Source organism: Vanacampus margaritifer, chromosome 4, assembly GCF_051991255.1.
Source record: "Vanacampus margaritifer isolate UIUO_Vmar chromosome 4, RoL_Vmar_1.0, whole genome shotgun sequence".
NCBI lineage: Eukaryota > Metazoa > Chordata > Actinopteri > Syngnathiformes > Syngnathidae > Vanacampus > Vanacampus margaritifer.
In genome coordinates, this window is record NC_135435.1 from 6,931,960 (window position 1) to 6,946,338 (window position 14,379).

The 14,379-nt window shown below is 38.3% G+C and overlaps 1 protein-coding gene and 1 long non-coding RNA gene across 2 annotated transcripts; one reads left to right on the forward strand and one right to left on the reverse strand.

The window, feature by feature from the left end:
- Positions 1-544: 544 nt before the first annotated feature.
- LOC144050280 (high choriolytic enzyme 1-like) lies at positions 545-4,645 on the reverse strand. The gene is made up of 9 exons (XM_077563400.1): positions 4,614-4,645; positions 4,388-4,495; positions 3,733-3,786; positions 3,427-3,576; positions 2,691-2,823; positions 1,465-1,643; positions 1,150-1,231; positions 813-937; positions 545-694 (listed from the first exon to the last, which is right to left on the reverse strand). Coding segments are annotated over exons 2-9 (819 nt in total). The 5' UTR covers positions 4,482-4,495; positions 4,614-4,645; the 3' UTR covers positions 545-692.
- LOC144050282 (uncharacterized) lies at positions 2,983-13,887 on the forward strand. The gene is made up of 3 exons (XR_013293825.1): positions 2,983-3,191; positions 13,510-13,577; positions 13,687-13,887. It is a non-coding gene; the product is annotated as an uncharacterized LOC144050282 (long non-coding RNA).
- Positions 13,888-14,379: the final 492 nt, after the last annotated feature.

The window sequence follows — 14,379 nt, forward strand, 5'->3', positions numbered from 1 at the left end:
AGCCTCCTTTGCTTGCTTATGCTTTTGCAGCATAATATTTTGCTTCTTTAGTCCCACGTTCAACAAGCGGTGTTGTACTTGAATCACCCACCATTGTCACTTCTCCTGTGTTCGTCTTCTTCATGCTGTTTCGATACATGAAAAGCCATGTTTGTTCTGTAGATTGCAATACAGTTGAAGAAAAATAAGTGTTCGTCTTCTTAGCTGATTCTTCTTCTTTTGGACACACGCAAGTCTTGTAACGCTTCTGTGTGTACCAGATTTGTTTGAGGAACGAAGCCGGACGGGGCCTAAATATAAGCAAACTGAATAGACAACGAGGAACATCTGGACAAGACACAAGTGGCTGAGGGAGCTGATTGAAAGACACAAGGGATCGGATTGACGAGCACAGGTGGAAACAAAAAACTTAACAGAACAAGATATGAACAACAAGACAAGACACAACATGAAACAAAGTCAAATACAAATGTAAAACAAAAACAAAAATGATGAGAAGGAACCTTAATGACAAAAGTCACACAATGACTTCTTTAAAATGTATTGATTTATTTTTTAATTCAAGTATATTTACATTACTGCATTATATAAATAAGTGCCAATGCGTTTAAAATGATATGCTGAGTCCTTCAATTTGCTGTCGTGTGACGCACGTATCACTGGTGACCTCAATGGGACCTGTGTCAGGAAGTTTCTGATTGGTGAAAACAAAAAACAAAAAAACAATTAACAGGCTACATTATCTAGTAAAGCAGACGTGTGTTTTACAGCAAGTGTTTCTTCATAAAGTATCAGACAAAGTGTCAACTCACAGCACTCGTAAAGTTTGTTGACACGTGCATAATCATTGGCACTCATCTCTGTCGCAGTGCCAAAACTTGTGACAGAACTATTTCTGGCAACGATGGTTGGTTGTCCATTTTTGCTGAAGTCATTTCTACAAACAACACAATTTAACTTGTGGGTTTTGTCATCAATTTACATCACCACAATATTAAATTATTATAAAATAAATGTTAGCATCCCATTGCAGATGACCATTCATGTTTTTGAAAATTTTACAAAACAAATGACAATATATATTACATGTACAAGGCGTGTACATAGAAATGGATGGGATTTTTTTCATGGTTGGACAGATTTACTCACTTGCCGTAATGCATCACTGAGTCAAAATCATAGGGTGTATCCAAGTTGTTTGTGTCTGCAATCTGAAAGTTTCTTTCCACACCTGCATACAAGGATAAAGCAAAACAAAACATGGAACTTCATTTAAAATTCTTTCAGTAAGACGAAAGACACACAAGATAATGTGAATGCCATTCTGACAAAAAGTATCCATCATCCAATTGACAGTAAGCGCGAAGTGGTTACTTTACACCAGCAAATTTCCGGAGCCATTTTACAAAATGCTCTCAAGTGCTTCCAGTACTAGTTCTGTACAAGATATGTTGACAAGCTGACCTGGTTGAATGTTCTGAAAATTAATGATGACGTTGTCGTCTCTGTCGGATCGGACGTGCTCATGATGGAATCCAAGTGCATGGAGAACCTCGTGCTGCACAATGTCTTTGAACACACAACCGTTTTGCTGCAAGGAGATTTGCTGTCCATATACTTGTCGACCAAGGTAGGACCAACACCTGGCACACAAACAAACAAAATCAAGTGATGTCATGATCTCATTGACTTATCTGAATTCTTAAGTTTCAGCAAAATGGAGGGGGATGTAGAAAATACTCTATTTAAATCAATGGTTCTTCACTTGGGTTTGTTCGAGCCCCAGATGTTTGGTGAGTCAGTCATTGCCATCATTGGCTGCAGGTGATCACGCTACATTGCTTGGCCTATCTGTGCTCAAGGTTATTTTAGTTATCGAAAAAACTAAAACAAAAATTCCAAAAACAATATCACTAATAAAATAAAACAAAAATGAAAATGCTTCTTAAAAAAACGAAAATGAACTGAAACTACATTTTATGTTTACAAAACTAACTAAAATTAAGTTTACACAGTAAAAAAAAAAAAAAAGAAGATGAAAACTAATACTGAAACTAACTACAGTACAACTAAACTAAAACTCAACATTTAAAAAAAAATTAAATACAACTAATGATAACCAACAGAACCACCCTGAAAACTAATTAGAATTAACTGCGAGTAAATGTAAAAAACAAAACTTGAAATGAAATAAAAAATAACTAAAATTCCAAAACTGTAATAACCCTGTCTGTGCTGCCGAGAATTTGGTTTGCTCACTAGTAACTGTTGTGATTGTAAGATGTGTGACTTATTTATTATTGTAATCCCTTCATACTGTTGAGCAAAACAAGAAAGTGATCGATATGTGCAATATGACTTCACATGTCTAATGCAACGTATGGTGTTCCGCAGGGTTCAATTCTGAGGCCTCGGCTGTTTTCATTGCATATGCTGCCCCTGGGCTCTATCTTGAAAAAACAGCGGTGTTTTTTTTTAAAGTGTTCAATAAATATCAAGTTAAGTTATGGAAATCAGCATCCTAACTGCATGATTTGCAAAGTTGAGCAATTCTAGTCCATCAACTCAAAGATGGAGGACTTTTTTTGTGTGCACATTAGCTGAAAAACAATAGCATTGACAAAATAAAAACTTCCATGAACGAGTTTAGTCAAGGTCATAGAGTTGCTAAATGCTTATATAATTCTTACCCAGTGGCAGCAGATATGAAGGATATAAAGTTTGTATCATTTTCAGTCTTCTTGACAAAGCGAATGCAGGTTGTGTGCTCGCCTTCTTTAAACTCTCTCAGGGCTTTTTCTATTGTTCTCTTCTGTTTTCTGGCTGCAGACACACACACGCACACACACTCATTGATCAAAGTGCTACTTAAAGTAACCCTTTAAGGATGAGTCACTTTGTCACTAAACTAAAATTTCTTTGACATAAAAGCTAATCTTACAGTGGACAAAATTTGAGCTCATCAATGGACTATCTTATATAAAAACAATTGTCAAAATATGACGATTCATTTTTAAAAAATAGCTTTTTTAAAATGTATATATCCTGATGTTAAATACGGTAGTATTATTGATGATTCTATGCAGTGTGCGGTCATCTAATTTGACGTTTCTGAAGGGGGATTGGTCTCAACACATGTCCCATTGTTTATTTAGCTGGAAAGGACCGAATGCCAGATACATCAGCTTATGGTAAGCTTGATCATTTATCACTTTTACACTTAACACTGAGGTCATAGTGCCCCATTACAAAGCCACTGCTGGGGTCCAAACCCTGTTTGGGTATGGGGAAAAAAGGGGGCTTTGTATGGATAGGCATCTAGTGTTCAAATCATGCCAAACAAATCATTTAACGGACTTTCTTTGGCGACCCCAGATGGGAACAAATGTCACAACAATAACAGCTGAGGGTTACATTATGACTTACTGAACACATTGGAGATTTCATAGGGGATTTTGACATTCCTTCCGGTTTTAGGCCATTTACATCCCGCCCTGGTGCAGGGGACAGCATTCCTCAAAATACCATCATCATTGTCCGTGTTAACCATAATGTCCCCGTGTATCAGGTGGGCAGCTGTAGAATGACAGACAACAAATATTCAGACAGTGAGATATGTCATGTTTAACTGACAGTGTCGTTCAAACTGTCATTAGGTCAATATTTCCATAATATGTCTGCAAAATTCTGCCTTTCATTGACATGTTTTATTTTTCAAATGAAAATACTTACTTGAGATAACATTTGCATTTGCCTTTTCAATTTTCACAAAAGTTCCAGATTCTTCTGGAAAAATAACGACAACAAAATGCAGTCACAAAGAAGCACTATAACAGTTGTACAGTTCCATATGATTTTACGTACCAATTGTCGTTCTGCTTTTTCTATTTATTGCGACCTTAAACAAACAAACAAAAGATAAATCAGTTTTTAAATTTTGGTTTTCATGGCTGTTTCATCCTAGTTATTTAGCTCACAGATCCCTCTGGTGTATTGTAACAACATAATGAGGATCTCAACAATTGCATTAACGGTAAAGCTTGAGTGACAGGAGAAAAATCCTATGGATCCAAAGATGGAATTAGAATGTTCAGAACGTTCACACGTAAATCATGAATGTTCATTTCATAACAGTAAATACTTTTTGGCATTAAAAGTGTGAAAAATATTAATGTACTTGAGATTTATTTTTCCTTAGTAGCAACACAATTTCAATGATAACAACGGCCAAAAATTCAAATAGTCATATTAGCAAAACAAATAAATGTGTCTTATGTCTTCACTGTCATTAAACAAATGATATGAAATCAACCCATACATACATTGCAAATACAATGCAAAAAGTTTAACTTAAACTTTCAAAACACCAAATCCTATAATTATCTACTGCTAAACTGTTTATTATGGGTTTGTAAACTTGATCTTACTGGAGAAACAGATGCAACAGACAGGAGCAGAACAGTGATGACAATTGGCGTCATGGTGTTGCTGTTGTCTAAAAATTAAGAAAAAAATTAAAACAAAACTGAAGGCAAATCGTTAAAAGTGTTTAAGTATGTGTGAGAGAGAATTTGAAGTCAAAACAATGCAGGTAACAAAGGAGTAATACTTACCAGTGCTGCCAGGTGTGCTTTTGGTAACTGGTGCTTCATCTCATTTTATAGTTTGGACATAGTGTGTGTGTATTCCATCGCCTCAAATCAAGCCCTTATATGGAAGTTTCCATGGTTTGTTGTCAGGAATAATGACTCTTTTCTTTCTTCAATTATTATTTTTGTGAATTGGTGAATTCTCTGCGTTGTCATTGGTTCTAAATGCCAGAGAATGTCATTAAGGGTAGTAAATGAATAATGCCATGAACTCCATTGTACAAGTCATTGTGGGGCGGCATGGCTCAGTTTTCCCATTTTGAAGTATCCTTGAGTAATGTACTGAACCTCCAGTAGGTGAATGCGATGTTAGTGTGCAGTGCTTTGAGGGCCTGAAAAGGTGGAAAAGCGCAATACAAGTGAAAGACCATTTACTATTGAATCTCCCATCCATCATATTACTACGAATTGCTTGGTGGAAAAATTGTGGTTGTCTGCCACCATACATTTTTAATTTGTAAGTAAATTTGAAAAATTGAAAGGGAAAAAACATCATTAAAGAGTTCCGTCTACTCTATTGTTCCAGATTGACACCTAAAATGATGACTAATATTCCGGGTTGAAAGGAATTTGGTGCTCTACTGTAAGGTGCAATTTACTTGTCATTTGAAGAAAGGCTTATTATTTAGTTTTTTTCCGTGTTGTGCAGTTGGGCAATTATCACCTCGAGAAAATATAATATTGTTTTGGCAGGTCAACGTTTTGTAATATTTGCAAACAGTAGGCGCTAGCGTCCTTCCGGTGTTGGAAACTTGTGCCTGGGTGTGTTTTGCATTACATAACATCATCTCTTTGTCTTTCTTCTTCCCTAAAAATAACGAGGAAGAGGTGATGTTCGGGGTATAGCCAGAATTGTTTCAAGTTGGTGGCCAGGGTGACACAACATTTCACTGAGCAGCATTCATGCGTGCATGCATGTGTATGCTCATCTGCTCGCAATCCACGCTGAAACTGACAAGTCATTGTTTATCATATCATCCACAGTCTTTTAATTTCATGAAATAAAATGCACATATATATATATATAGAAATCTATATACCACATAATACAACACATTTTTGTGGCGCTTCATTTACTAGCTATTTTATTTATTATTCATTGCTTTGCTGTTGTGTACTACCTTATAATCTACTTCTATCTCAATCACTGATTGGCTAGATAACAGCCAATCAGTGATCAATTATCACCAGCGGCCTACACCACTTTGCATATATTGCAATTGATGGTCCATTCATTGAAATCACCTCTAAAAATCACAATGACACAAAAATCTGTTAATTCCTCACAATTCTAAATGTTGAACAACACTGGTATACATATGTGTGCATTTTAGTTCATGAAACCATGACTCTGGATGGTATGAGAAAAAAAGACTTCTCAGCCATGGGGTTTGCTTCCTGTGGTGTGAAAGTAATGATTTATTGATTGACATTGGCTGTAAAAATTGATGTGAGCGATGGAGAGATGAAACCCCAAGAGTATCAATTTTACAGTCAAATGTGTCCGCACATACTGACTTTTCGTCATGATTCATTTACTGTATGGCTTCATCAAATAAATATGTCATGTTTCAAAAGCCAAACATAGCTTTATATTATAACAAACAATCAATAAAGCAAAAAGTTGACTCCTAAAAAATGATTATCGTGAGAGGCTTTTGAAACAGGGTACCATGGAAGCAAAGTCAGAAGCCCTAACCACTTAGCTATACAGCCACAAGACAAGTTTGATGTTTTAAATACTTTTAACGTTACATCGGCCTATCATTTAAGATCAAAAATTAGCAGTCCAGGTTTTGGGAAGTCTCTTCTATAAATGAAAATTACTTCCAGTGCCCAAATTTATTTTGCTCGAACAATTTAAATCTGAAAATATTACAATTACACTTCAGGAATTGAAATCTGCTCCCAAAAATCTCAGCCTGATTTTTTTACTTACAGGGTGATTAAAAAAATAATATGCCAAAAATCAACATGCAATATTTCAAAAATTCAAAACAATAGAAAACTCAAGCTTGGACACTAGTTGTACGTGCCTTCAAGTTTTGATTTCATGCTTCACACGTGGCCAATGTCGCTACCACCGGCAGCACAGACAACATCAAGTCGATATGAAAATTCCTCTCAAACGTGACTCAGGAAGTCATGGTCCACCATGTTGATTCTGCAGCTGTTATTCGATGATTCATTTTTCAACAAGTTGGAGCACCTCCCCCATTAATATCTTGGGGTTCAAGCTTATCAGCGCTGAATTGGTAGGTAAGGTGCTACAGACCTCGCTCTCTACTCATGGCCTGCCAGATTCCCGGACCTCACTGCATGTAACTTTTTCATGTTGTTGGGGCGGTTGTAGGTCCTGAATATGTTAGACAAAGACAAAGTTAATGTACCAACACTTCCAGCAAATATCGATGACATGAAAGATCAAATAACAGCTACAATCAACAATACGGTAAACTGCGACATTCTGAGGTTTGGGAGGAATTCTCATATCGGCTTGATGTTGTCTGTGCTGCCGGTGGTGGCCACATTGAGCATTTGTAAAACCTGAAATAAAAACGTGAAGGTACCGTATGTACAACACGTGTTTTCTTTCGTTTTTCATTTTTTAAATATCCCATAATGATTTTGGTGTATTCTTTGTCAATCACCCTCTACTTTTAACCAATTTTTGCTCTTCAGAAGGGCTCAAGTTGGGCCTCATATGGGCCTTAGCTAAAACCCACATGGGCAACCCATTTATCTCCCATCTGGGGCCCACTGGGCTAATTATGGTGTTCCTGATTGTACTTACAAGGGCCTCTTTCGCACTCATGCCACAGTTATTTTGTTACAAGCTTAAATAACAAAGAAACCAATAATACGATTAATTACCTTTTTATTATCATTGAACGCCAAAGAACAATAAATGGTCAGTGTTCTGTTCTTTCACTGTCAAACCGAATTATTCATTTTCCAACTCAAATGAACCTGGAGCCTGAAGTACTACGTTGAGGTGGCATGTTGCCAGTTGCCAGACTTCCTTTAATTGGCTCGAAGGAGAGGGGTTTTCCCATATCTTTTCGGAGTGCTGAGCAGCACTTTCTTTTAGATTTGAATATTAATCTTGTGCTATCAAACTTGTATGAAAAGACCCATTAGTCCAAAAAATACATATTGTCACCCTCCTAAAATAATGGCCTAAGTTTTTTTTTGTGTGCAAAAATTATTATTTTTTGCCTAAATAATCTCATGATGCAAATGGTTGGTGGAAAGAAATGACTTAGGCGATTTATTTAAGAAGGTGCCAATAATAAGTTGAAATATAGATTTTTGTGCATTTATTTTCAAAAAGAAAATAAGAAATATAGGCCAGGTAGTAAGCTCTCTCGCACATGCTGTTATTGTACAAAATTTGAAGTGAAGCCCAGCCAAAGCCCACTTATTGCCCATTTTTATTTTTGTCCATCTACTGCCCACCCAGGTGGTGCCCAACAAAGAAGCCCACTCTCAGCCAGTGCCCAGCCAATGCCCAACTAGACCAAGTGGTGCCCATATGAAGAAAGGAAATATCCAAAACCTGCAGGGCTCCGGCCCTCAATGACCGGATCTCGTCATCCCTGATCTAAACTTTCAGACATTTAACATTTTCAATTTATAGTTTTGCTGTTTTTGAATTTACTTATAGGCATATAGATGTGATATAATCATGAGTGTTTAAAATAATACAGTGGGATGGTGATTTTGTTAACTTTATTTGATCACCCTCAAAGCTATTGAAGAAAGGAATGTGCATGATGTTATCAGAGTCTCTTGTCATTAGGGACTGAAGGTCTGGGGTCAGATCCTGATTGCATCTGTTCAAGCAAGAAGGGGAACTGTATAAAGATGTCTGTTTACCATCAACAATTAACCTTTGTTCAACCTAGGAGTCGACATGTCTGTCCTTTGTTCAACATTACACCTTTGTTCAACCTAGGAGTCGACATGTCTGTCCTTTGTTCAATCAAGAGGCGGGAAGAGGAACCTTTTATCTTTTGACTATAAATAAGTGGATGTTTTGTATTCAAGTACACACTTGGGGCTCCACGTTGCATTCAGAAGCGGGTGTCCTAACTGTGTCTTTAGAAGCTTCTAAATAAATCTTTGCAAAGAAACCTTCTTCATCAGATCTCAATGCAATTATTTGGAACACGCAAAGATTACACTTAATATAGTAATCAAAAAATACCTTCAAAATGGTGACGCCGACGGAGACAAATTGAGACGTTTTTGCGACAGCTGTGATTGATCCTGAACACCGGATTTCTAAAAAGCTCAAAATATTAACAAGGTGAGTGGACAATTATCCACATAGAGAAATTCTGTTTTGTTTGGGATCATTCAGAGACGCATTTCATCTGTGCCAAATTGTATTTGGGATCTGTGAACAAGTTAGTGGGGTTAAAGTCATATTTTTTACGGAGGGACGCGAAAGTCCTCGATTTTGAAAATTACTACAACATTGAACTATGCATAGGAAGTGATGCCCGTTGTGTACGGAAGTGACGTCAAGTAGGAGCGCTCCGCCGTTCGAAACGGCATATGAGATTAAGTTTCCACGGAGGAATAGGCTGTTTTTATTTTTGTGTGGTATTAGCCGCCTGTGTTGATCACGCGGAGTGAGTGCTGTGAGTGTTGTGGTATTAGCCGCCCGTATTGATCACACGGAGTGAGTGCTGTTTGTTAGACGCCCATATATTTTTACGGTGTGTGTTGTGGTATTAGCCGCCTGTATATTTCTACGGTGTGAGTGCTGTGTGATAAGCCGCCCGTGAAGATCCTGGATTTATATTTATTAAGTCACGCAAACGGTATTTAATATTATGTTTTATTTTCGTCTTGTTTTTATTTTTCTAAAAAAATATATATATAATAATAATTTTTTGGGGGGGATTAATGAGAATAGTTTTGATCTGTTATATTGTAGTATCATAAGTGAGACGTCACTGACTTTATAAATATTAAAAATGACTAATTACTACATATTATGGACGAAAAATTTTGACCGTAACTAAGGATGGTTCGATTTGCATACACTTCCGGTCGATAGTCAGAATTGGTCGCTAAGCGAACAGTAAAGGCTGTAACGTTCATGATGCTGGACGCATTTCCACCACGGCATCGAAGTAAGTTGAAAAATCTTTTAAATGAATGAATGCGCACTAATTGTGATAGTGGTTGGTTCTTACCGTTGAAAAATGTGGTGTGTTCGTGGAACTTGATTGTGTAAAACAGCGCCAGACGCTGATTACCTCCGTGAAAAACACATCTATATTTTCTTCGAATGGAAGAAAAGTTAGACGACAATATAAGGTCGTGGACCAAATATTGGTTTGTGCTAGAATGTTAGCGTTGGGTAGCTGATAGATATTATAACATTTTTAATACTTCATTTCATTTTATTAACCATTGTTACACATTATTAACATTTTAATTCTTTATATTGACCTTGTCGAGATGTTTTGTGTCCTGGGCAGAGCAGGTGGTGTTGACTTCGTATAGTCTGACCTTAAGCTGGGACATACTATTTAGTCTAAAAAAGTTCCTTCTTAGCGCTTTGTGTGAAAACACATTTGGTCCTTGAGAACAGAATCTGTTTTGAACACGCACCCCTGACTCTGTTTTCGCCATCGCTCATGGAAAAATACCCAGAGAGTATGTTTTGTCTACAAATGAAAGAGAGGAGGTCTTTTTAACTATAAGAAACCGTTGTGCACAAGGAAGAGCTACATTTGACGCTCTGAATCCCACCTGTTTAAGTGATGAATTAGAGGCTGTTATCTGTCCAGAGATCTCTGACTGATTAAAAATAATTTTTGCAAAGGTGTATTTTTCTTAAATTAAATCTATCTTCATTTTTGGAACACGCAAAGAGGACAAAATAATTTTATTCCTCTTTCAAATGGTGAACCCCGACGTAGAACAACGTTTTATAGCGGTGTGTTCACAGACGGATGGAACTCCCGGCCACATTAATCAAGGTAAGTGGACACTTTATCCACGTTTTAGGAGTTCTGTCTGTCTGAGAACGCTGCGGCTGGTAAATTCGTCTTGCAAAATTATATTGAGGATGGAATTTGTGTAAGAAAAATAGTGATAAATTTTGAAGTCGTGTGGTTGGACGCAAAGTCCCAGATTTCGGGTTTTACCACGGTGTTTGAACATACACGTACGTGGTGACGTAGCATTGTATACGGAAATGCTGTCATGTTAGATTGTACGCGATCGCTCAGAAGTCAGTTTGAGAAGCATTTTGTTTTTACAGACGATGGATACGTAGATAATTGATTTTAAGTCTATGTATATGTGTTTACGTTGTATTGTACGCGATCGTTTGGAAATCAGTTTGAGAAGTTGCTTAAGTTGTTGAAGTTGAGAGGAAGTCAGCTTGAAAAGCATTTTTATTTTTACAAGCGTTAGATATTTGGATTATTGGTTTGAAGTCCATATATATGTGTTTAAGTTGAGGGGAAGTCAGCTTGAAAAGCATTTTTGTCTTTACAAGAAAAGCATTTTGTTTTTACAAGCGGTAGATTCTTGGGTGATTAGAAATGAACCTTGAATAAAAGTAAGTCAGCGATTGACAGCAGGAAGGACGACTGCTGTTATGTAATCGGGACAAGCTCAATTTATGGAAGTCGGATTGACATAAAACGGATTTAATACGCCGTTTTAAGATTAATCGCTAGGTCTTTTGAATAATTGGTTATTGATATTCTTAGACAAGATATATTTGCTCAACTTGTGGAAGTCGGACTGACATAAGCAGATTTGATACGCCGTTTTGAGATCAGTCGCTAGGTTTTTGAATATTCGTTATTAAAATTCTTAGACAATACTGTTCAGCTGTGACAAGAACAGTTATCCGGATTTTATATGTTTTGGTATGTCGTACAAAGCGACATATCTTGTCTGTCCGTTGTATGTGTTTGTATGCTGTCTTGTCGGTGAATAAAATCTGACGTCACGGTAAAATCTTAAAGTGACCGCGACGAGAACAGTTGACTAATTCTGTTATAAGTGAGACGTCACTTCATTTTTAAATATTAATATGACTTAACTACAATATAATATAATATAATATAATAAGCTAATAACATACGCGTCAATAAATAAGAAGAGAAATGTACGCTTTATTCGAGCGCGTAATATAATTGTTTGACCCGAATAAGCTTCCGTTAAACCATGGGATGACGCTTTGAAAAAGTTGAGAGCGCATGCGCCGTTATAAGACGGAGAATTATCTATGAAATAAAGACGAAAAATAAAAACAATTGCACGATTGCGGTGGAATAAATCTTATGGCGCCGTTATAAGCTACGGTAAGTTAATTTTATTGATGGGGGACGTTGAGGCTTGCGCCGCCGGGCGTTTGACGTGAAGTACGGATTGTATTTGTGGTTTCTTCGAGTAGAACAAAAGCGAGATATAATCTTGTATTTTTGGATAAGATGATGAATAATGCTAGAATACTAGCTTTAAGTATTTTGGTGAAGTTATAACCATTTATGGCCTCAAATAAAAAAACAAATATCAAAATTCATAGAAATATGGTCTACGTATATAGAATATTTGAACCTAATTTTGGTTATTTAATTCTGCCTGTTAGCGAGAGCCACCACATTGTGATAACTTACATTGATGTCTCTGCATTTGACAGTTTGTAACTAATGGTTGTATTTTTATAGTCAGGAACCCAGTTGCTGCCAACAGGATCGAGCAGATTTACCTCCAATGGGCACTAAAGGCTAATATTCGGATTCACTGCTTGCCAGGGGACTAACTCTACAGGTGCTGTCCCCCCCTGGCTGGGCGTGGGCGGGTCTGCCCCTCTGTTGCCTGCTGGGTGGCGGCTGCGTCTTGGTCGTTCCCTGGGTCTCGTGGGGGGTGCTGTGTTGCGGGGCTCTCCCTGGTGTTCGGGGCGGCGCCGCCCCGGCGCGGTCCGTCGCTCTGGGCCCGGCGACGCGGGTCGGAGCCTGTGGACCGCCGGGGTGCCCCGTGGTTCCCTCTCCCCTCCCCCTTCCTCCCCCTTGCTTCCTCTCCCCGCCCGTCCTCCGCCTCCCTGTCCCTTCTCCCTCGTCGCCCTTCCTCCTCCTCTCCCCTCTCTCTGCGGCCCTGCCGCTGCCTCCTGCCCTTCCTGTCGTCTCCTTCCCCCGTCCCCTCCCCCTCCCCTGTCCGCCCTCCTCCACCTCCCCTAGGCCGGGGGTTCCATCCGTGGCCCGGGTCTCGGCGCTCCGGGGGCCGGGAGAGTGGGCGGGATCGGTGTTGTGCCGGTATCCGGGGGGCGAGCCCCGCCGGGGTCCCGGTGGGGTGGGTGGGGGATTGGTGGGCGGATGCGCCCCCCCCCCCCCCCCCCCCCGCCCGGTTGGGGGGGGGCCCAGCTGATCGCTCCTCTTAACACACTGCACTAGTTTTGCACAATACATTTTAGGGCACATAACTCACTTTGGGGGGGAGTGGGGTAGGGTGGAGACACCGTCTCCGCCCTGCAGCTCCCCTCCAATTTTAATGCACCACACAACTGGGGTGGGGGGGGGGGGGTCATCGGTTGGGGCAGGCCGCAGTATGGAGCAGATTGTAGTTGCTGTGACTCATTCTGACCGCCAGGTGTCACCCTTTTTCAAATTAAAAATGCCAAGAGCAAATCAACTAATGTAAAGAGGTATATATGACATATTTCAGCCATATTTTTTCTTATTTTAATAATAATAATAATTAATTAAAAACGAATAATTTGGATGGCAACTAATGTGGAATATTTTGTTATAAGATGATTGTTTCTTCTATTATGATTTTTCTCGTACGTGAGAACATTATTTAATTTTGAATATCTTTACAGACTCAGGAGCCACACCCATTATAGAGAGAATTCCGCAACAACTGCCATATTCCGGTCCTGGGGATGAAGTAATGTGTTAATTACAATTTAAAAGTTTTTTTTTCCCATGCTTATAAGTAGGAAATATTTTTTTAAATTATTCCTGTATATATTTAACCTGTAAATTTCTGCCTGAAGCCCCATTTCAGAATTTGGAGTAGGCCAAGTGAGTCCTGGAGATTGGACCGTTCCATGGGGGAGCTGTCTGGAAGAATCACATTTTTGACTATGTAATTAAAAAAAAAATTTTGCTCTGATGTTTGACCAAAAAGCGGACTAGGCGTTTCTTGAAAACATTAATTGAAAACTACACACTTATTAATTGACTACATTTGTAAATTGTTAGAGTATATCTGTCCTATCTCATCCTAAGTATTATTTATGAAGGTATGCAAAACATATTAAATTAAATATTGTAAACCATAACAAATATTGACATATAATTAGCAATTATTTAAAATTGTAAACTTTCATTGTTTTAATTATTTTTATTTTATTTTTTATTATTTTTTATTATTTTAAAAAAAAAAAATCTCAATTTTTTTTTTGAAATAAAGGAAGTTTTTTTGTTTTTAATATTTACTGACATGTTATAACCTAAATACTGTTGGGGCAGATTTTAATGTTTTCAGTCGAGTGAGGGTCATTGGTCGGGGTCATTATTTCAAAACAAAGTCAACTGGACCAATACGAGCGGGACACAGATCTCTTCAAAACAAAACCCCCACCAACAAAGACCACCACCAGAGGGGCGTGATGCAGCCATCATCACAAAATATACCTACTCCACCTACTCGGCCTACCACCACCGGATGGAGAGCAGAGGTTCCT

Bases quoted from the DNA above. Each gene is read 5' to 3' on its own strand.
- LOC144050280 (XM_077563400.1), bottom strand. From the start codon at position 4,481: ATGACGCCAATTGTCATCACTGTTCTGCTCCTGTCTGTTGCATCTGTT. The intron at 1,644-2,690 runs GTAAGAATTATA...TTTGTGTGCCAG, and splicing joins TTCATATCTGCTGCCACTGG to GTGTTGGTCCTACCTTGGTC. The intron at 1,232-1,464 runs GTCAGCTTGTCA...CCTTGTATGCAG, and splicing joins TTTTCAGAACATTCAACCAG to GTGTGGAAAGAAACTTTCAG.